Raw genomic sequence first — 21,175 nt, forward strand, 5'->3', positions numbered from 1 at the left:
TTAGTGAGTGGATGTGTCAGGTAGAAACAAAATCAGTGAGTTAGGGGATCAGTTTGCGACTCTTGCAGGGTACTGGTTTTAGAGTAGCAGAAGGTAGAGTTCTGTCTGTCTTATTGGGTCAGAATTGGATGGCTTACTCCAAGTCATGATCCCTTCTGAAAGATGCCATTCTTCTTTTGTTTTGTTTTGTTTTGTTTTCTTATTTTGGCCCTGCTGTGTGGCTTGCAGGATCTTAGTTTTCTGACCAGGGATTGAACCCCCACCCTCGGCAGGAAAAACACAGAGTCCTAACCACAGGACCGCCAGGAAATTCCCTTCTGTTTTTTTAAAAATTAATTTTAATTAATTAATTAATTATTTTGGCTGCGTTGGGTCTTCGTTGCTGTGTGTGGGCTTCTCATTGCGGTGGCTTCTCTCATTGTGAAGCACGGGCTCTAGGCGCACGGGCTTCAGTAGTTGCAGCACGCGGGCTCAATAGTTGTGGTGCGTGGGCTTAGCTGCTCCGCAACGTGTGGGATCTTCCCGGAGCAGGGCTCGAACCCGTGTCCCCTGCATTGGAAGATGGATTCTTAACCACTGCGCCACCAGGGAAGTCCCCAAAAGATGCCATTCTTGAAGAAATAGTGACTATTCTGAGGACAAGCTAGTCGCTCTGCAGGACACACACATCTGCATTAATAAATTTGTCTGTAGTAGGGTGAGTGACCTGAAACGTTTCTTCAGTCCCCCCATTTATTTCATTTAGTTGGTTATTCTCAACTTCATTTGCTGATTTCAAAGTAAAATAAAAGTTTCACAGTGATATTAGAAGTAGAAATACGAGTTGAGATATTTTTAGCACCCACTCAAGGACCAGCTGTCCATTTCAAAATCCAAGAGGACTTTTAAAGATTATTTGTGGATGTGAGTAGTTCAGATGTGGAACTGATGGAGACAGAAGTGTTCTCTGGGCGTGTTATTCTGGAGGGCTTCCCTTCTCCTCGCTTAGGACTGAATGAGCTTATGCTTATCAAAGGACTTTGGCAGATAGTACTGCACTGTACTTCCACCACCTTCCACTGCCAGGTTGGGATCCTGGTCAGAGGAAACCCCTGGCTCCCTGCTTGTCTGTCTTGGAGGTGGGTATCCAGGACCTGCTTGAACTGGAGGGGCTGGAGTTTTCTGCTTCAGAAATCTCTCTCCTTAAAGCAATCCCTATTATTCGTTTTTTTTTTTTATTTAAAAAAAATTTTTAGGCCACGCCCTGCAGCGTGTAGGACCATAGTTCCCCGACCAGGGAACAAACCCGTGCCCCCTGCATTGGGAGCGTGGAGTCTTAACCACTGGACTGCCAGGGAAGTCCCAGTCCCTATTATTTGGATACGACCTTATACCTTACATAGTAGACTTTGATCAGAAATGTGGAGCAAAATTTGTCTTTGAAGTTATAAACATGGCTTTCTAAACGTGTTTCTTTCAAGTTGCTGGTTGTATATTTGCAGGAAAGGTTGGGTGAAAAGAGTGTTTGTAGCTACAAGTCAACTCCATTCCATCAAGCTATTGGGGAATAGCCACATTATTATGTTATCATAAAGAGGCTTAGAAAGTTATTGGCAAGGGCTTTTAGTTTTCAGTGATGGTTTTACTGTTCTAATGATGACTTTGGTGTCACAAGTGATCTGTGCTTTTTTTTTTTAAAGCTAATAGAATTCTTTCTTCCATTTGGAATACTATGTGGCGTTCACTGAGTGGCTCTTAATAGCTTTTTGGCCTTGGATCCCTCAGAGAATCCAGTGAACATTATAGACCCTCCCCAGGGAGTTACAGACTCTGTATCACCTCAGTGGGCAGGGCCCTTTTCTGACACCAAAGGTAGCAAATACATAAAGAAGGCACCACCACTGGCTGCTGAGAGTGGGGTCTGCGGGCCACACAGGTAGTGCCCTCTGTTGACAAGTGGACCAGTTAATACGTGAAAATATGCCTTCTTTTACCGGCTTTATTTGTTGTATAGTGTGACTACTAATGTTTTGTTATATATGAAACAGACCAGCTCCTACTTTATACTGCTCTCTCTAACATATTTTTGTAATGCCATGTCAATATCAAACCTTAAAGTTTGATGAAAAGGCAGCACTTTTGGAGAACTACTGCCCCTCTGATTTCACTCAGTCTACCCTGCCCTTCAGATTACTGTGATTGATGACCTAGCTCTCCAGGACCCAGACTCTCTTGAAATAAATTAAAAAACATGGTTTTAAGTGAGAAGGAGCCCAGTACTTATGCCATCTCTATGCCATAGTGGATATTATTAGAAATATAAAATCCATGTTATGGCTCCTTTAGTTGTACTAAAAGGAAACCAACTGGTAATTTATAACTTATTTTCCCCAGAGTGTAATCTCCAGCAATAGCCAGATAATAACCCTGACTCTCACAGGTTTCATTAAGAGACACAACCACTTCTGGATTCTGTATTTGCCTATGAAATGGAGGAGAGATGTATCTGTTGCGTGATTAGTGGAATGCAGCATCCTTGTTGGTAGATATTTTGGAGGCTGTGTCCCTACCCTAATCCCTGGAAACTGTGATATGTTACTTTACTTGGCAAAAGGGACTTTGTAAATAGATGGAATTATAGGGACACACCTTGAGGTGAGGAGATAACCCTGAATTATCTGTGCAGGCCCAGTGTAATCTCATGAGTCCTTAAAAGAGAAGACTCTTTCCTGGCTGTGGTCACAGAGAGATACGATAACAGGAGAAGGGTCAGAGACATGCAACGTTGCTGGTTTTGAAGATGGAGGAAGGGGGCCATGAGCCAAGAACTGTGGGTGCCTCTAAAAGAAAAGCAAGAAAACAAATTCCCCACCAGAGTTTCCTGAAAAATGGCATAGCCCTGCCAACACCTTGATTTTAGCCCAGTGAGACCATTTCAGACTTCTGACCTCCAGAATCGTATGATAATAAATTTGCATCATTTTAAGTTGCTCAGTTTGTGATCATTTGTTATGGTAGCAATAGAAAACTAATAAGAAGCTAAATCATCAAGATGAATGGGAGATGTACAGAAGGAAATTAAACAGTCTGACACTGGTAATAATCGTCATCTCTTTTAGGTAGTGGTTGAGCTGGGAAAATTTGAAGGGAAGAAGTTTAAAAATTCTAATTGGAAAGACGGACATGCACAAATGGAAGAAGAGCCTATGCATCTCCATCCGTTCCTTAAGAGAGGAGGACTGACGCTGAATAGGAAAAAAACATTGGCAGCTGATAGCTACCCCATCATGCTCTGGTGGTCCCCACTGACTGGGGAAAATGGAAGGCTAGGCCAGTGCGGGGCAGACACTTGTTTCTTCACCATCAACCGGACCTACCTCCATCATCACAGGACCAAAGCCTTCCTCTTCTATGGTAAGTAGGGCTTTTGCCTTTCTCCCTTAGCTTGCTGACATCCTACTTCAACACTGAGTTACTGCCTTTCTCCCAAGGAAGAGATGGTGGGCTCCCCTTGAAAGCACTTGGCACGCCCGATTTCCTCTGCACTTGCTCTGTGGAAGGCCTGAGCATTGAGCAAATACAATAAATCAGTGAGCTGGACCAACAGAGGGGTGGTTGGCTGGGCCACTTGGTATTTATGGGGGAGAAGACCTAGTTCTTTTCACCTTTTCACATTTGGGTATTGTGCTTACTGAATTTGTTATTTAGGAATTGGCTATTGATTATACTGCTGATATTAATTCAGAATGTCATCTGTGATAATGGCCAGGAGATTCTGATTACCATAACAGATGTTTAATTGGACATAAGCTCAGCACAGTATGATTTCATTACTCAGAAATAAAAATAAAAAGATTGTTCAGCATCAGCTTTCAAGAGCAAGTTGGTATTCATCACTTCCCGAGGCTGATTCTATGTCATGCTGGCATTGAAGGGCAGCCAGACCCAGCCAGGTGGAGGTAGCAAGATGCCAGCAGCTGTTAGAAATATGGAGCTCCTGGGGGCTGAGTGATAGGGGCACGGGGGAACACAGATTAGCAAGCTTGACCAAAGATAGGCAAGGTTAATCACTAAGGTTAGGAAGTCAGTGAAAGGACATCTGCTTTAGAGTGTGGTATGAATGTGTGTGTGTGTGTGTGTGTGTGTGTGTGTGTGTGTGTGTGTGTGTGTGTGTGTGTGTGTGTGTGTGTGTGTGTAGTGCTGGCTTTGGAGTGGCAGGACTGAGACTGGGCTGTAGGGCTGAGTCATCCTCAGTGATCTGCCCAACAACAACTTAAATAAAGCAGAAAATGGGCTCGGCAGGAATCAGGTGGTGTGTGTGCCCCACAGTTGGTCAGGGCTGCAGAGCAATGGGCACGCATGCCTGGTAGAGGTGAGGAGGCAGGGAATTCCAGGCACTCACACATCCAGATGTGGTGGAGTCCAGAGCCTCCAAAGGCCTGCAGGTGTCCCCATGCGCTTGCTTTCCTCCTCTGCTTTTAGAGGGGCGTCAGTGAAGGTCTGAGGAGTGAGGGCTGTTTGTCCAGCGCCAGGCTGGTGGCTGATTTTTTCTGAGGGGCGAACAACCCTCTGAATAGTGTCAGATGCTTATTTTGAACATCACTCGATTTCAGGTCCCACTGAAGGTGTAATGTAACATATGGAATTGCATCCTGATACCTTTTTCTAAAATCCAAAGAGTTCTGAATTCTGAAACACATAAATCTCTGAGAGTTTGGATAAGGGACTATAATCCTCTAGTGGTGTTTTGAGATGAAACAACATTAAATGTATGAGTTTAATTTCCCAAATTTTACCAGGAGCCCCTAGACATACTTCAGTTAGACACAAAAATATATAGATAATGGAATGGGTACTTACGTACTTACTACATAGCTTAAGAAATAAAATATTACAAGTAAAACTGAAAGCCTCTATGAGCCCCTCACTGACCCCATCCCATTTCCTTCCTCCTACCGGGAGGGAATCATGATCCTGAAGTTGGTGTGTGTGTGTATGTGTGTGTGTGTGTGTGTGTGTGTGTGTGTGTGTTTAAACAACATATAGTATTTTTTTGTATGTTTTAAAAATTACGTGAATAGTATGATATGTTAACCTTCTCTCTCTGTAACTTACTTTTTTCTTACATGGTTTTTGAGGTTTATTAATGTTGGGTCCTTGTAGCTCCAGTTCACCCATTTTACTGTCGTATAGAATTCCGTTGTATTTATACATCAGACTTCATTTAACCATTTTCCTGTTGTTGGACATTTAGGTTGTTTTAAAAAAACTTGCTTATGACCAAAAAATGCTACAATAAACAATCCATGTACATGTGTGAGATTTCATGAGGATTCATACCTAGCAGTGGAATTATTTGGTATGAATTTACATTTATGAATTTCCAGACCAATATCCAGAGCAGTTGTATCACAGTCACTATCTTTTAAACATTTAAAACTTTTTTTTTTTTCACATTGTACAAACCCTTAGATTCTCTTTATTCACTGGTCCATTTCTACAACAAATACATCCAAAACACTGTATAATAAAATTATTTACAACATTTCCAAATGAGAAGATTCCTGTTGCCCCACTACTGCTCTTCACACACAGTACTTCCACAGCACCATACATTATTAGAAGATCTAAAAATGCTCACCCTGTACTCTAGGCTGCTTAGGAAGTGTGAAAACTAATAACATAATCGCATTTAGCTCCTCTCAATACATGGCAACAGTATAGAAACCTTGAACTTCATCTTGCAACACCAAAAGGGTTCAACAACTCTGCTTTCCCCATTGCACTTTATGAAACAGGTTGCAGGGACCAGGAAAAGGACCACATTATTAAAATAACTGTACAGAAATGGATTTTAAAAAGCCACAGCTCAAAATTGCTTTTTGTAAACGTCACACACATTTACAAATATCAAGTCGTCGTCCAGCTTGTTTACTTGGATTTTCTTCGCTTGGATTGCACTGCACTGGTTATGTCTTTTTTTTTTTTTTTTTTTTTTAAGTATTTGTTTTTTATTTATTTATTTTTGGCTGTGTTGGGTTTTCGTTTCTGCGCTAGGGCTTTCTCTAGTTGTGGCAAGCGGGGGCCACTCTTCATCGTGGTGCACGGGCCTCTCACTATCGTGGCCTCTCTTGTTGCGGAGCACAGGCTCCAGGCGCGCAGGCTCAGTAGTTGTGGCTCACGGGCCCAGTTGCTCTGCGGCACGTGGGATCTTCCCAGACCAGGGCTCGAACCCGCGTCCCCTGCATTGGCAGGCAGATTCTCAACCACTGCGCCACCAGGGAAGCCCACTGGTTATGTCTTCAGTCAGGCTGGAGGCTGAAGCAGGCCGAGAGGATGGCTTACGATGTCCATTTTCCACACTTTCAGAAGCCACAGCTGGCTCTTCAGTTCGGGAGTTTCTTTGGCTTGGAGTTTTGGACTTTTCAGTTATCTCTTTGGGCTCACTGCTTTGTCTAGAGACTATGGCAGCATTTGCCTCGAGTTCTGGTCTGGGAACAGACCCCTGCAGTGCTGTGGCTGGAGTTTCCTTTGGGACTAAACTCTGTGAAGGGGCTGGTGGCCGCTTTGAAAATTCTGGCAGTTTAGGGCCTGAGTTGTCCAAGTTAATTCCTTGTTCTCTAGGCAATGGTGCTCATCAGCCTCCTCCAGACCAGGTGGGCGAGTACCTGGGGTGTTTAGATCCTGCTGACTATTTTTCTTGTTCCGAGGGGGGTTTCTTCTTCTTCAGTTTATTTGCATTGGTATTATTTTGCTTATTGTTTACCCCAAAATGGCCTGCAGAGATATCACTCTGCAGTAAGTTGACCAACAATGGGCTTGTTAGCGTGACATCCTTACTGACTGGGAAGCCTCATTCTGACCACAGGACATCTGATTTCCATTGGGTGCTCCACCGAAAGGTGCATTGAAAGGCATCCCATGGCCTGAGAAGTGGTTTCCCGAGACACTGTTTCCCAGCATGGCCTGCACGGCGGCGGAGCGGGGGACCATGTTGCTTTGTTGCATGCTGACGTCAGGCATCATCTGAGACAAGCTGACATCATTATTTGCTGTAGTAGCAGGATCGCCATGCTGCTGGGCCATATGTGGGCTGGGCCCTGGTGGCCTCAAGGCCTGCCCCTGAATCCCCATAGCCTGAGATGGACTGTAGTTCATGGGCCCTTGCTGGGACAGCATCTGTCCTGACATCTGTCCCGTAGACTGCACCATGTTTCCTTGCATGTTTGGAGTTGGTCTTCTCGTTATCTGTGCTGATCCCTACATGACATTAGATTGGTTCTGAGTTTAAACTATTGCTTATTCCCCTGCATCTGATTGGCCATAATCTGCTCTATCATTGGGTTCTGTTGAAGCAAAACTTGCCCCTGAGGCCCCATCATCTGGTTATGTGGCGCCATCATTTGTGGGCCCTGCTGGGGAAGCATCTGCTTGGGTGGGGTCATCCTCTGGGGCGAGGGCCCAAGATTTTGGCTCTGAGGATCCACCGTCATCTGACCCTGCTGCATAATAAGCTGGGCCCTTGAAAGGATCATAGGGTTCTGAGGGTTCAGGGTTTTTGTTGCTGGACCTTCTGGCCCTGGGAGGGCAAGATCTGCTGGTGCATGCTCTCAGCTGAGATGGTGGGCCCTGCTGGGGCTGGCCGTGCATGTTGCCCAGGTTCACCTGAGGAGCCCCAGAACTACCAGTCTGTTGGCTGTTCATGTTGCCATGAATTCCCATGGGGCTGGGCTGCATCCTATTTGGTGGCCCGTGGGACACCTGCATCTGGTTTTGAGGAGGACCAGCTCCTTGACCACCTGCATGCTGGACATTTTGATTTGCTTGCAGCCGAGGGGCTCCTGAATTCCCAGGGGTGGTTGCTCTGGTCGAAGGCACCTGACCGTGCATAAAGTTCGGATTGGCCTGTCCCTTTGAGAAGCCAGGTGGGAGGCGTTTAGGCATTCCTGGACCACCTGCCATGGGAAATCCCGCCTCCATCTTAACTGAATTTCCAGCTCCCATGGGTCCATTCATTCTCACATCTTGGCTTTGGTTCTGAGCCAAAGCCAGGTTGATAGCACCTTCCCCTTCAGTCTGAACGGAGAGAATTCCCAGATCCCGAAGCTGCTGGTTGTTGCCCTGAGCCAGGGTCCGTAGCCGCTCCGCTGCTTCCCGGGAGATGTTGAATGTCACATGCATCCTGTTCCAGGGCTCTACCTTCTGTACCTTTAGCTTGCTGGATTCCATGTGTAACAAATCGGGCACTTTCTCCAGTATTGTGTCCAGTTTCCATTTGAAGTCTTTATCATCTGTATTTCCTTTGAAGGCCACAAAGATCGTGGAATCCTCCAAAATACTATCACTTCTTGAGTCATTGTCTTCTAGCCCAGAGTCAAAATCCATCTCTGAGTCCTCCACTGTTGATGAACACAAGGGAGTATAGATGTCTTCTGAGTTTGGAAGGTCATCCAAAACCATGGTGAATATTATTCCAGAAGCATGTGCCAAGTGGACAATAAAAAATCAAAATGTCTTTCTTAATTTTTATCATTTATCCAGGTCATCTTCTAAGTCCAAACAAGCTGGCATTTTTAGGGCCTGTATTTTAAGGTAGCAGCCAAATAAAAATTCTGAGCGCGTCCCCAGCCCTCCCGCGGGGGCCTCGTAGCACCGGCCCGGGCCGAGCGTCCCCGCGGCCCTCCATGTATCCGTCCGTCCGTCCTCGCGTGCGCCCATCTGTCCGGCCGTCGGCGCCCAGCCGCCAGCAGCCCGACCAGGCTGGGCCTCAAGGACCCAGCGGGGAGGGGGATGGGCCGGACCAGGCCAGGGCTAAACATTTAAAACTTTTTAACGTGTTATACATGCACATAGAGCTCCTGTATTTTCAAGTAACACACTTAGATTGTGACTTCTTGGTTTTTCACTTTTAGGCATTACATATTGATTCTTACTATGGAAGATGAGTATTTAACTCTCCTCCCTCACCCCTGCTCCCCCCACTCATTTCTCAGCCCCGTATTCTTCCCCAGAAGTTATATCATCATTTTAGGTAGATTAGCATCCAGTTTTTACATCATCGTGTAGTCACAGTGAGCCACGATTTAAGATACTAAGATTTCTTTTCCTGCACAAATCGTTTTCCCTGTAGTGGCACCAGATATTCTTTTCTTTTTTTAAAAAATTTATTTATTGTATTTATTTATTTTTGGCTGCGTTGGGTCTTCCTTGCTGTGCGCGGGCTTTCTCTAGTTGTGGCGAGTGGGGGCTACTCTTCGTTGCGGTGCACAGGCTTCTCATTGCAGTGGCTTCTCTTGTTGCAGAGCATGGGCTCTAGGTGCACGGGCTTCAGTAGTTGTGGCTTGTGGGCTCAGTAGTCGTGGCTCACAGGCTCTAGAGCGCAGGCTCAGTAGTTGTGGCGCATGGGCTTAGTTGCTCCGTGACATGTGGGATCTTTCCAGACCAGGGCTCGAACCCGTGCCCCCTGCATTGGCAGGCAGATTCTTAACCACTGCGCCACCAGGGAAGCCCCCAGATATTCTTAAAGAAATGTCTCCCAGAGATTCCTGACATGTCCAGTTAGAGCCGTCATCCTTTCTGCCTGGTGCCCAGGTGCTGTCCTAGCTGCCCATCAGTCTGGGGATTCCTTGTACTTCACTCGTGTGTTGGATTTTCTGTTTCTCTTATGCCTTATCTTCCTCTTTCTTGGTTTGTGTCTTTTTTTTTTTTTTTTTTTTTTTTGGCTATGCGGGATCTTAGTTCCCTGACCAGGGATAGAACCCGCGCCCCCTGCAGTGGAAGTGCAGAGTCTTAACCACTGGACCACCAGGGAAGTCCTGGTTTGTGTCTTTATTTCAGTGTGTCCTGAGAAAGGTTCACGGAAGGTAAGTTTTTAGAAACTTTGTATGTGCAAACATGTGCTTATTTTACCTTTACTTTCACTGATGGTTTGGCTCAGCATAGAATTCTAAGTTGGAAATTCTTTTCTTTCTGAATTTTTAAGACATTTTCCCACTGTATTCTAGCTTCCAGTGTTATTGCTGAGGAATTCAGAGCTATTTTGATTTCCTGTCCTTTGTGTGTGGTGTGCTTTTTTGTTCCCTTCTCCCTTTTGCAGAAAAATATAGAACCTTCGCTTTTTCACCAGTTTGGAAATTCAGTGATGATTGCTTTCGTGTTTGTCTATTTCCTTCTATTGAGATGCGCACTCAAATATCTGGTTGCCGGGAAGCCTACAAAGCAGTATTTACTTGGTGACTTTTTTAGGACTCACAGACCTGCAGAGCATGCACTTAATTTTATCTGCACACTTAAGACCCGATTCTTCTCTCAGGGATGGACTTGCCTCCAACCAAAATCCCAGGAGACTGATGTGTCAACCAGGATGCTTCTGGTTTGCTTTTCATAGCTCAGATTTTGTCACTGTTCAGCTCCCAAAACTGTCAGTGACTCCACTGAGAACTGAATATATGCCATTTTTATTGCCCTGCCACTTAAGGCTCTGTGTAATGACTCAGGCCTGCCTTCTAAGCTTAACTCCTGTGATTATATCAGCTAAACTTATGTTCAGAAGTCAAACTGGAAGAGTCAGCATTTTAGGCATATGCCACAGATGTTCCTGACTTAGCACCAATTGTTCATTCAATTTCTGTGTCCTGGAGCATTTTTTTAATTTGTCCTGTCAAAATAATCTACTGAACACTACCGTTTGTTTGGCAATGTGGAGGAATAATACAGTTTTTGATGTCAAATAGTATAATCTTGAGACACAGATATTACCTAACTGTCATGCAGTGCTAAAGGGTGTATATACCATAAGAGAAATGTTGACAAGTCTTGTGGGATTTCAGAGAAGGGAGAGAGCACATATGATTGGAGGGATCAAGAAAGGCTTCATAAAATCTCCTTCATAAAATAGCGGAAATTTGAAGTAGGCCTTGAAGGATAATGGAATTGGATTATGTTGGGATTGGAGGACATTTCGGTATGAAGAACAGCATGAATGGGGGCATGGAGGTAGAAAATTATGGGTAATATCTGAGGTTGCAGCAAGGAGATTGGTTGGCTACAGCATAATTTTATGTAAGAGAGAGATTAAGATCGAAGGATATATTGGAACCAGAGCATGGAGAATCTTGAACTTTGGCTTAAGATTTTGCATCAAATTAGAGGATGGTGTTAGGAGCAAGTGAAAGTTGAATGCCCTTTTAAAAACCAACTCAAATATAACACCTGTGAATGCTTTCTGATTCCCCTCCATTGGATGTAGCCTGTCTTCTCTAAATGTCCATAGGCATTTTATATCTCTTTTATGTCATTTAATTGAGCATCTATTAATACAGTATGCCGGGCACAATGCCAATGATGAGGAATAAAGAAGATAAATAAGGAAACTATGGCATTTGGTTTTGTCCTATATCATCTTCTCTTCCATATTAGAGTGTAAAGCTCTTGATGACAGGGCAACATCACTTCATCTTTGTACTTCCCCTCTCCCCATACGAGCATAGTGCCTTATACATGCTAGGCACTCAGGAAGTAGTCACAGATACTTAGAGCCCTAAAGGACCTGGGAGTCTAACCTCCTCTTTGTCGAGGTGAGGAGTCTGAGGCTCAGGAAGGTTAAGGATGTGCCACGATTACACAGGGGTTAGCAGCAGCGTTGGACGGAGATCCAAGGTGCACTGACGCCTGATCCTGTGCTCCTTCTCCCTGCATGTACACTCCTGACTATAATAAAACCTAGATATTTGGATTTTGGAATTGCTCACAGTGTAGGGTTTGTAACAAACCCAATTAGAAATTCAGTTCTTTAATAAGATCTATTGAGCGAAATAGAGTGAATACAATACACTTTTCTGTCTGAGGGTTCCATATTGTAATTAAGTAGGTCACTTACAACTGCAAATGGGACTCTGGTACAGCAAGATTGCAAAAGAAAAGGCAGGAAAATGATTCAGGTGTCAAAGGCTGACCTAATTAACAGAAATGGAAACTCAAAGGATTATGTGACCTTGAGGCTTTTGTGAACCAGAATTTATTTTTTTTAGATTTTATTGAAGTATAGTGGATTTACAACATTGTGTTATTTTCTTCTGTACAGCAAAGTGACTCAGTTATATATATATATTCTTTTCATATTCTTTTCCGTTATGGTTTGTTAGAGGCTATTGAATATAGTTCCCTGTGCTATAGAGTAGTACCTTGTTGTTTATCTAGAACCAGGAATATTTTTGACTTTGTTTGCTTCCTTTATAGCTTCCTTTCTTTTTTTTTCTTTCTAGAGATGATTCATTTACTTAATATAAACACATTTCTGGAAGTAATAGTTAAAAGACCTTCACAGTGAAATACAGTGAATTCTGTGTCTGGTTTGAGTCATTTGAGAAATGTGAGGCTTCAGCTAGATCAGCAATTCTCTGAAACAAAAATTAAGCAGTCACCAGTGAATAATTTTTTTAAAAACAAAAGTCCTTAGAGTTAGAGAATTTAGTCTTAGAAACCATCACTGTAGTGATTTCAACACACAGCTCTGCATTTTAAAACAGTTCTCTTGAAACCCGTCTGTCATGAGAGAGGGGTTGGAGTGCCTTTGATGAGAATGAGGGTAGTTAGGGTCGGGAACTGCTTTTGTTTTGGGTGAGCTTCTAAATAGAACTTTTAGTAAATACAGGTACATGGACAGAAAGAGAAAAGCAGGCTACTGAAGAGTTTAACTTCCTCAGGAAAGTGGATATTAGCACACCTTGTTGAAGTCTGGAGGTTACACACAGGAAGAATGTGGCTCTGGTCTTCCTCAGAGGAAGACTACAATCCGTCTCCGGGGCTGGGTCCTGAGTGATTGGTGGGGCCCTCGGACCTTCATTCCAGGTGCAGGCTTCTTGCTGCCCCATCCACGGATTTCAAAATATTTATATCTGTTCTTTTTCATATTCTTTTCCGTTACGGTGTATTACAGGATATTGAATATAGTTCCCTGTGCTAGACAGTGGGACCTTGTTGTTTATGTATTTTGCATATAGTAGTGTGTATCTGCTAATCTCAAACTGCTAATTCATCCCTCCCCCAACCCCTTCCCCTGCGGTAATCATAAGTTTGTTTCTGTGTCTGTGAGTCTGTTTCTGTTTTGTAAATAAGTTCATTTGTATCATATTTCAGATTCCACATATAAGTGATATCACATGATATTTGTCTTTTTCTGACCTTACTTCACTTATCGATAGTATGATGATCTCTAGATCCATCCATGTTGCTTCAAATGGCATTTAATGGCTGAGTCGTATTCCACTGTATATATGTATCACCTCTTCCTCTTCCATTCCTCTGTAGATGGACATTCAGGTTCCTTCCATGTCTTGGCTATTGTAAATAGTGCCGCTGCGAACACTGGGGTGCATGTATCTTTTCGAATTAGAGTTTTCTCTGGATATACGCCCAGGAGTGGGATTGCAGGGTCATATGGTAACTCTATTTTTAGTTTTTTAAGGAACCTCCATACTATTTTCCACAGTGACTGCACCAATTTACATTCCCACCCACAGTGTAGGAGGGTTCCCTTTTCCCCACACCCTCTCCAGCATTTATTATTTGTAGACTTTTTAATGATGGCCATTCTGACCAGTGTGAGGTGGTACCTCATTGTAGTTTTGATTTGCATTTCTCTAATAATTAGCAAAGTTGAGCATCTTTTCATGTGCCTGTTGGCCATCTTTATGTCTTCTTTGGAGAAATGTCTATTTAGGTCTTTTGCCCATTTTTTGATTGGGTTGTTTGTTTTTTTGTTACTGAGTTGTATGAGCTGTTTGTATGTTTTGGAAATTAAGCCCTTGTCAGTCACATCATTTGCAAATATTTTCTCCCATTCCATGGGTTGTCTTTTCATTTTGTTTATGGTTTCCTTTGCTGTGCAAAAGCTTATAAGTTTGGTTAGGTCCCATTTGTTTATTTTCGCTTTTATTTCTATTGCCTTGGGAGACTGACCTAAGAAAACATTGCTACGATTTATGTCAGAGAATGTTTTGCCTATGTTCTCTTCTAGGAGTTTTATGGTGTCATGTCTTATATTTAAGTCTTTAAGCCACTTTGAGTTTATTTTTGCAAACACACATTCTTTATTTATGTTTCTTACTGTCCCTTTAAGACCTCACTCAGGGGGTTAATTTTCACCGTCCTCTAACTGGAAGCTTTGGCAGAGCCCCAGCTTTTGTTCTCACTCTCAGGGAATGGACAATTTTATGGTCACTTTCAGTTGAAAACACAGTTTCAAACTTAGTAAATGGAGCGTTCAGCCCCATGCCATGCCTAGGGTTGCATATTTTTGCATCCCCAGCTTGGACCTCTCTCACGCCGCTGCAGGCCTGCGGTCCTTCTTCTGCAGTGCAGTCTTTCCTCTCTCTACACTCTGCTTGCCTCCTTCTTCCTCCCTCATCTGCTGCTTTCTGGAGACTGGCAGAGTTGCTATGAGGAAAGGGAGGAGAGTTAAGGAGACTGGACATTTCTTACTTGGCCGTGTGGCTTTATGTCCTGTGAACTCAGCAGCTGGTTTGATCTGATGGCCTTGAGTGGGTCTGGTGGATGATTAAAGTATACTTTTTCTATTCTGGGGCATTTTCATGGCATTTGGAGTTTCCCTGCTGGAACCCTGGCTTTTCCAGTGTCCTTTCCCAGAGAGCCGCCTCTCTGCTCCAGGTAGTCACGTGGGACCGCTTCCCAGCTCCTGGTACCCGCAACACATCCAGCTTCTTTCTGCTGAGCTCTCTATGTCCGCCTAGGGCTCTTTGTTTTAGGAGGACCCAAGACTCCCCACTCTCTCTCACCCCTTTCTGTATTCTTGACCTTGCTGAGGAATTCAAGAGTCGTAGAACAAGCTCTCCTTCATTCCTTCTGTGAATTCTGCAAGTGGGGGCTTCTGTCTCACAATTACTTTGAGTCTTGATATCTGTCCTGTCAGTTGCATCCCAACATTCAGTGATACAACGTCTCTGCACAGTCACAATTTGCCAGGTCCTTTGCCATGTGTTGGAGAAGCACAGAAAACTAACAAGTAGAGTTTGGTAAGATTGTAGCACAGTTGATATGGTAACAACCTTGATAGACTTCCTTATACGGCTGTCCCTGGTCATCTTGACTGTACTGAGTGTCCCTGACACTTCATGAGTGACACATCTGTGAACTGTTCTCGGGGTAATTTCTGCCAATCTCACCCATTGTGAGTTGATTCTTACCAGTAGTTTTTTTCTGGAGGTTGACTTTCGTGGGCCCTGTGCATTGAATGCAGATAGTAGGTAATTGCTTTTGCCAGCTTAAGACTTACTTGGGAGATGGCAAGAAAATGGACTTAACTTGAACTGTGTGGACAGCAACAAAGTTGAACGTGAAAAAGAAGGTCATAACTAAGTGATAGATCATATATGATATACAATAAATGTATAGAGATGTAAATGTGTATTTATCTATCCATCTACATATATACATCTTTGCTGTAATCAAACCCCTTACTTTAAATAAGAGGTACAAACTGCTATGTTTAAAATAAGTAAGCTACAAGGCTATATCGTACAGCACAGAGAACATAGCCAATATTTTATAATAACTACAAATGGAATATAATCTATAAATTTGTGAATCACTATGTTGTATACCTGAAACTAATATAATATTGTAAACCAACTATATCTCAATTTAAAAAATGCAAAAAAATAGACTTTATTTTTGTTTAAGCAAATAATTATCGCATAATACTTTACAGAAGGTAAAACCATTCTCAGAGCTCTGCTCAGACTCTGGCAGTGACGGCCCATCTCGTTAGAATTCCAGGTCCTCACCATGGCCTCCGACTCTGCAGGCTCTGCCCCTCTCCCGGTCTGTCTCTTACCCTCAGTCTTACTCCTCTCTCCTCCGGGCCGCTTGCTGTCCCTCAAACAGGGAAAGCCTGTTCTAGCCTCAGAACCTTTCATTTGCCTTCCTCCACCTGGGATGCTCTGCCCCGGGTTATTCCTCCCCACCGACTGGGTCTCTGCAGGAGTGATGTTTTCTCAGAGAGACCTGTTTCCTCACCTTCTTTCCAAAATAGGGCTCCCCTCCCACATGGCTCTCTGATGGCGTGGACCGTTGCCCGGCTTTATTTCTTTTCATAGCACTTATTAACCCCCCGAAGTTCTCTTACTATTTTGGGACCAGTTACCTGTTGTGTGCCATGTTGGAATCTAAGTCAGGAGAACAGGGACTTCGTTGGGTTCACTGCTGTTACCCCACTGCTTGGAACAGTGCCCGACACGTAGCCAGGCTTCAGGCAACATTGTCGAATGGATGACTCAGTAGGTGAAGCCGGCCTGATCCTCACATGGAGTCGGGGAGGAAATGAGAACATTGGTGTTATCATCTTCACTGGGTCTTAAGATGTTATATAATTTACCCAGGTTGTGCCTGGCATTCTTCTTGAATGAGTGCATTAGACCCTATGATTAAAACTCTGGTTTATTTAAATTACATTTTATCAAATTTATTTGTGTACCTAGTTGAATTAAACACTCTGGTGCAAGGCTTATTTCAAAGAAACAGTAGAATCTGCCCTCCTTTTCCAGTCCCTAGAAGCAACCACTTTCTGCTCTTTCAGCTCTCTGTTTTCTTAATAACATGCTTATATTGTTACTTCCTAATTTTGCAATTTTGGAATTTGTAATTTGAGGCATTATCCATTGACTTCCCTTAAGGGAACATGGGGATTTCAGTTAGATTGTTATTCAGCGTTTACGTTATTATAACTCACATAATTGCAATTCACAGCTCAGCTATGTAGTATGATTACCCTTCATGTCAGTATTTTTAGGCGTTTTCTCTTGGGCTGGTCACATCTCCCAGAGAGGATTCTTTCAGTTCTCTACCTGGAGGGTATCACAGGGGTGGCCATCTTCTGGGAGCTTCTTACTGCTCAGTCTGTAAACTATCACTTAATTCTTTTTTCAGTGTGATGCCCCTGACCTCAACAAGACCCTGTACCCCCTGCCCGAAGACCCTTTCTTTTGAACTCCTGAGAGTAGAAACCTCCAGGACTCTCTCAGGGTGGGGAAGGGACAGTTGCTCAGTTGCACAGAATAAAGGGATCTGGGCTTTTAACTGTCCCTTAAGCTGACTTTTAAACAGTCCTCTGTGCTTAGTCCCATCTTCACCTCTACTTTTGGATTGTTGACTTAAAGAAAAACACACAACATAAGAGTTGTGAGTTTAAGTTGTATTCAGGGTCTTACTGGAGACTATAACCCAGGACACAGCCTCTCAGCTAGCTCTGAGGAAACTGCTCCAAAGAGGTCAGGGGGGAGCCAGTTATACGTGCTTTTTGGCTGGGGATACGCGTGGTCCAGCACACGTCTTGGTGAAAGATTACTGCTAGTCACAAGGAACGGATATCTCAAGCTAATGATTTTAGTGCTTGTCTATGTACAGGAAGACGGAAGAATCTGGTGCATTGAAATTCTTCCTGAGACACGCATCTAACTATCCAAGGACCTGCTTGTCCAAAGCACAGAGCGACCTGTTATCACCTTAATTTCCTCTCCGAATGTTCTGTCGGTCAGCAACTGCAGTGGGTTATGACTTAATCCTTCTAGAACTGGGTGGTGAGCAACTCTCTTTGTTTTTCTTTGTTTACAAGCTGCACCTAATGCTGTCAAATTCTTGAGCATTCTGTGGGTTTATGGGTAAATTAGGTGGCTCATTGGCCTTCCCCTGCGGGCCTTAGATTCATCCTTCTGGAGTCTAAGTCAGTGACTCTCTTCACTCTGCTTTCCATCATGATTGCTATTTAATTATCTCTCTTTGCCTCTTTCAGATTATGCCCTAAAAAAATACCTCTTGACTATTACTTTTATCTTTTTTAATTATTAAAAACTTTTTATTGTTGTCTCTAACTCCGAACCAAGTTTTATTCATGATTTGTCTGACAAAAAGAGAGCTGAGAAAGTATGAATGGACCCTCTATGACTTGGAAAAGGAGGAGGGGAGTTCACTCTGGTTGCCCACCGATCCAAACCCTCCGCACTGATGCCACATGCCTGGCGCTGGGCTGCCGAAAGTCAGCATGGCCACGTGGGGACAGTTGTGTTGTAACCTTTATCATCTCAGTCGGAGATGATAGATTATCAGTCTTACTGTAAAATGCTCAGTTCTGGTGTCAAGGTCCATGGTTGGAAAGCGGGAAAACCAAAACCTTGGCTAAAACTTTGGCCCTTTTGATAGGAGTTGTGATAGTTTTGTTGATCATTCATGCAATAGAAGGTGTGGGTCATTCTTTCACATTCACTTCCACCTCTAGAAAGTTAATGCAAGTGATGCGAGAATGGTGGAGAGCTGAACCAAAATTCTCTGCCACTTAAATTTCTAAAACTTGAGAGTTTTTGATCCTACTTGTTTTGCTGTGGGTGAGTGGTTCCCAGACCAAGCTCATTCCAAGATCATAGATGAACAAACAAACAAACCCCCAAGTCTCTGGGCCGCACTCCAAACTTACTCAGAATCTCTAGTGTTGAAGACTCATAATCTGTCAGATATATGTCAGTTTGCCCACGTGGGACATTGGCTTGAGAAGCATTTCACAGGGCTTTTGAAAGGTGTGGTAAGTGTTGGCCAGAGACTTGAAACCAAATCAAATCAAAACAAAACAAAACAAAAATTTTCAAGAAAGAAAACGACTGTAATGCACTGGTTTGGTGCAGCTGTAAACAATATTTATACTTGTAATAATGAAAGTACTGGGTATACCCTGAATCAAAAATGGATGAGGAGGGAAGACAGGTATGTGGGGGGAAGGGAGAATTAAATCTACACCTTCCATAGCAACAAGACAATAGGTATTATCTAAAACCAAAAAATCAAGAAATACCACGTTAACCCTGTTATTTAGATATTTTTGAAGTGCAAATACAGAAGAAACACCTGAAAAAATTGGGGTGGTGACCTCTGGCATGTAGAAATAGGGAGTGGAGTGGGGCAGCACCCTGCTGTCTTGTGTTATCGTCTTGATAAAACTATTTTGCATTTAAAGCTATATGCAGGTATTAATTTGATATAAATAAAAAGTGAATTAACAGAGACATTTTGTCCTAGGAGACAGTTAACCACAAAGACAGTAAGAACAGTTATTAATAAATTATCCAATTCCTAGGTTTTTTTGCTTATCGATACATTTTAGGAAGAGTGTTCATTATGCAAAGATATTAATATTTTACAGCTAAGGTACTCATTTCCTTCCATGAAAAAATTGCCTATTAATATTATCTGATTTTCAATCTTTCCAGCTAAAAAAATAAATCAGCTGAGTTTTGCTAGATTTAGTTTGATATAAGGACATAGGCTGTAGTGAGTCTCCTAATGTTTAGTTTTAAGGGTTTTCTGGTCAGGACTGGGAGGTCTCTTCCCCTTGTTTCCTTTTTTTAAAAAATTTATTTATTTATTTATTTTTGGCTGTGTTGGGTCTTTGTTGCTGCGCGCGGGCTTTCTCCAGTTGCGGCGAGTGGGGGCTACTCTTCGCTGCGGTGCGTGGGCCTCTCACTGCGGTGGCCTCTCTTGTTGCGGAGCACGGGCTCCAGGTGCGCAGGCTTCAGTAGTTGTGACATGCCGGCTCAGTAGTTGTGGCTCGCGGGCTCTAGAGCACAGGCTCAGTAGTTGTGGCACACGGGCCCAGTCTCTCCGTGGCATGTGGGATCTTCCCGGACCAGGGCCCGAACCCGTGTCCCCTGCACTGGCAGGCGGACTCTTAACCACTGCGCCACCAGGGAAGTCCCTTCCCCTTTGTTTCCAACTCAGCCTTTTTGACCCTCTCTGGTCTTCCAGAGCACGTGATAGTATAAAGATCAAAGGAAGAGCAGAAGTGACTGAAAATCAGAAAGCGCTTTTCAGGTTGGGCTTAAAGATCTGAAAGGAAGCACAGAAGTGACAAGGGCCAAGAGTCAGGCGCTTTCCTGCTGGAGCCAGCAGACAGATTTCATTACTGCAGTTTCAGCCATTTGAGCCAATGGATATGCTGGCACCCATCCAGTTCTAGGCAGATTCTCAGACACCCAGAGATCCTCTGAGACCAGCTGGCAGCTCGTTCTTCAGAGCAGACAACATAGGCGCACATCTCTCGTAGGTGCCCATCTCTCACAGGCGCCCAAAATAAAACCAACCAGCTTTAATGAATACGTTTTCTTGCTCTTAAAAATTAAAAAACAAAACAAACCTAAAACAACTTCAACTAAAGAGTAAGTACAGCAGAAAATTTCTTTTTTGCAGAGTTTACATTCACAGTTTGACCCACACCACCTCGGTAAGTTCTAGGGCACAGGTTCGCGTCTCCTGACCTTGGGGTGGGGGTACTTGGAGACTCACGTGCCACTACTGTATATAAAATAGATAATCAACAAGGACCTACTGTACAGCGCAGGGAACTCTACTCAGTACTCTGTAATAACCTATATGGGAAAAGTATCTGAAAAAGAATGGACATATGTATATGTAAAACTGAATCACTTTGCTGTATACCTGAAACTAACACAACATTGTAAATCAAATATACTCCAGTATAAAATAAAAATTAAAAAAAAAGAAAAGAGAAGAAGAAAAAAAAAGAACAGCCAGCATCTGTCCATCTCTCAACTGGCTTTGTGTTATATTGTGTATGCTGGAAATCTCCTGAAATATTAAACACTTTCTTTATTAGTGAAAAAATAACCTCTTTGAAGAAAGTAAACTACTAATGCTGATAATGGAAATGAGGACAAAGAGAAGTATTTTAAGAAACAGTGGTTATCAGGCAGAAGTTAGCTATTTAAATAGATTAAAGAGTAGAATATTGGACTAACTTAAGGTTTGGATCTGTATGAAATAGACCACATAACTCCATTTTTTGAGGAAATCATGTGCTACTGGTGTTCATGATTTGGGAGAGTTTGAGAATGTCTCAGGATGTATCCGTTCCTGATGTTGGGGATCTGTTCTTCATTCATTAGTACAACTGACATGGAAGAAACATTTATTATATGTGTGGCCCTGTGTTAGGTGCTGGGGTTATAGTGGTTCTATTACCTGGTTCTGTCAGCCTGTCTACAACAGGCTCTGCCCTCATGGAGCTTATGAAATAGGTAAATAGGACGCTACCAGGCAGGGATAAGCATTTTGATTTGAGATGGAGTGACCAGGGAGGCCTCTCTGAGGATGTAACATTTGAGGCTGAGTCTTGAAA

At 43.2% G+C, this 21,175-nt stretch overlaps 1 protein-coding gene and 1 pseudogene across 21 annotated transcripts in view; one reads left to right on the forward strand and one right to left on the reverse strand.

Moving 5' to 3' along the window:
* The window catches only part of FUT10 (fucosyltransferase 10), a 259,413-nt gene that overhangs the window by 22,946 nt on the left and 215,292 nt on the right, over positions 1–21,175 (forward strand). For 17 of the 20 annotated variants that reach the window (XR_014258323.1, XR_014258324.1, XR_014258325.1 and 14 more), the window contains exon 2: positions 3,099–3,393. The exons of the other annotated variants lie outside the window; for them this stretch is intronic. Coding sequence is in view for 14 of the 17 variants with exons in the window: in XM_082444662.1 (XP_082300788.1) it covers positions 3,099–3,393 (295 nt within the window). In the remaining 3 variants the exon portion in view is untranslated. The remainder of the gene's footprint in view (positions 1–3,098; positions 3,394–21,175) is intronic. 20 annotated transcript variants of the gene reach the window in all.
* Positions 6,242–9,156, reverse strand: LOC309651699 (nuclear receptor coactivator 6 pseudogene; annotated as a pseudogene). Its single transcript has one exon. The product of its transcript is annotated as a nuclear receptor coactivator 6 pseudogene (transcript).

Source organism: Balaenoptera physalus (assembly GCF_965194825.1).
Source record: "Balaenoptera physalus genome assembly, chromosome: 21".
NCBI lineage: Eukaryota > Metazoa > Chordata > Mammalia > Artiodactyla > Balaenopteridae > Balaenoptera > Balaenoptera physalus.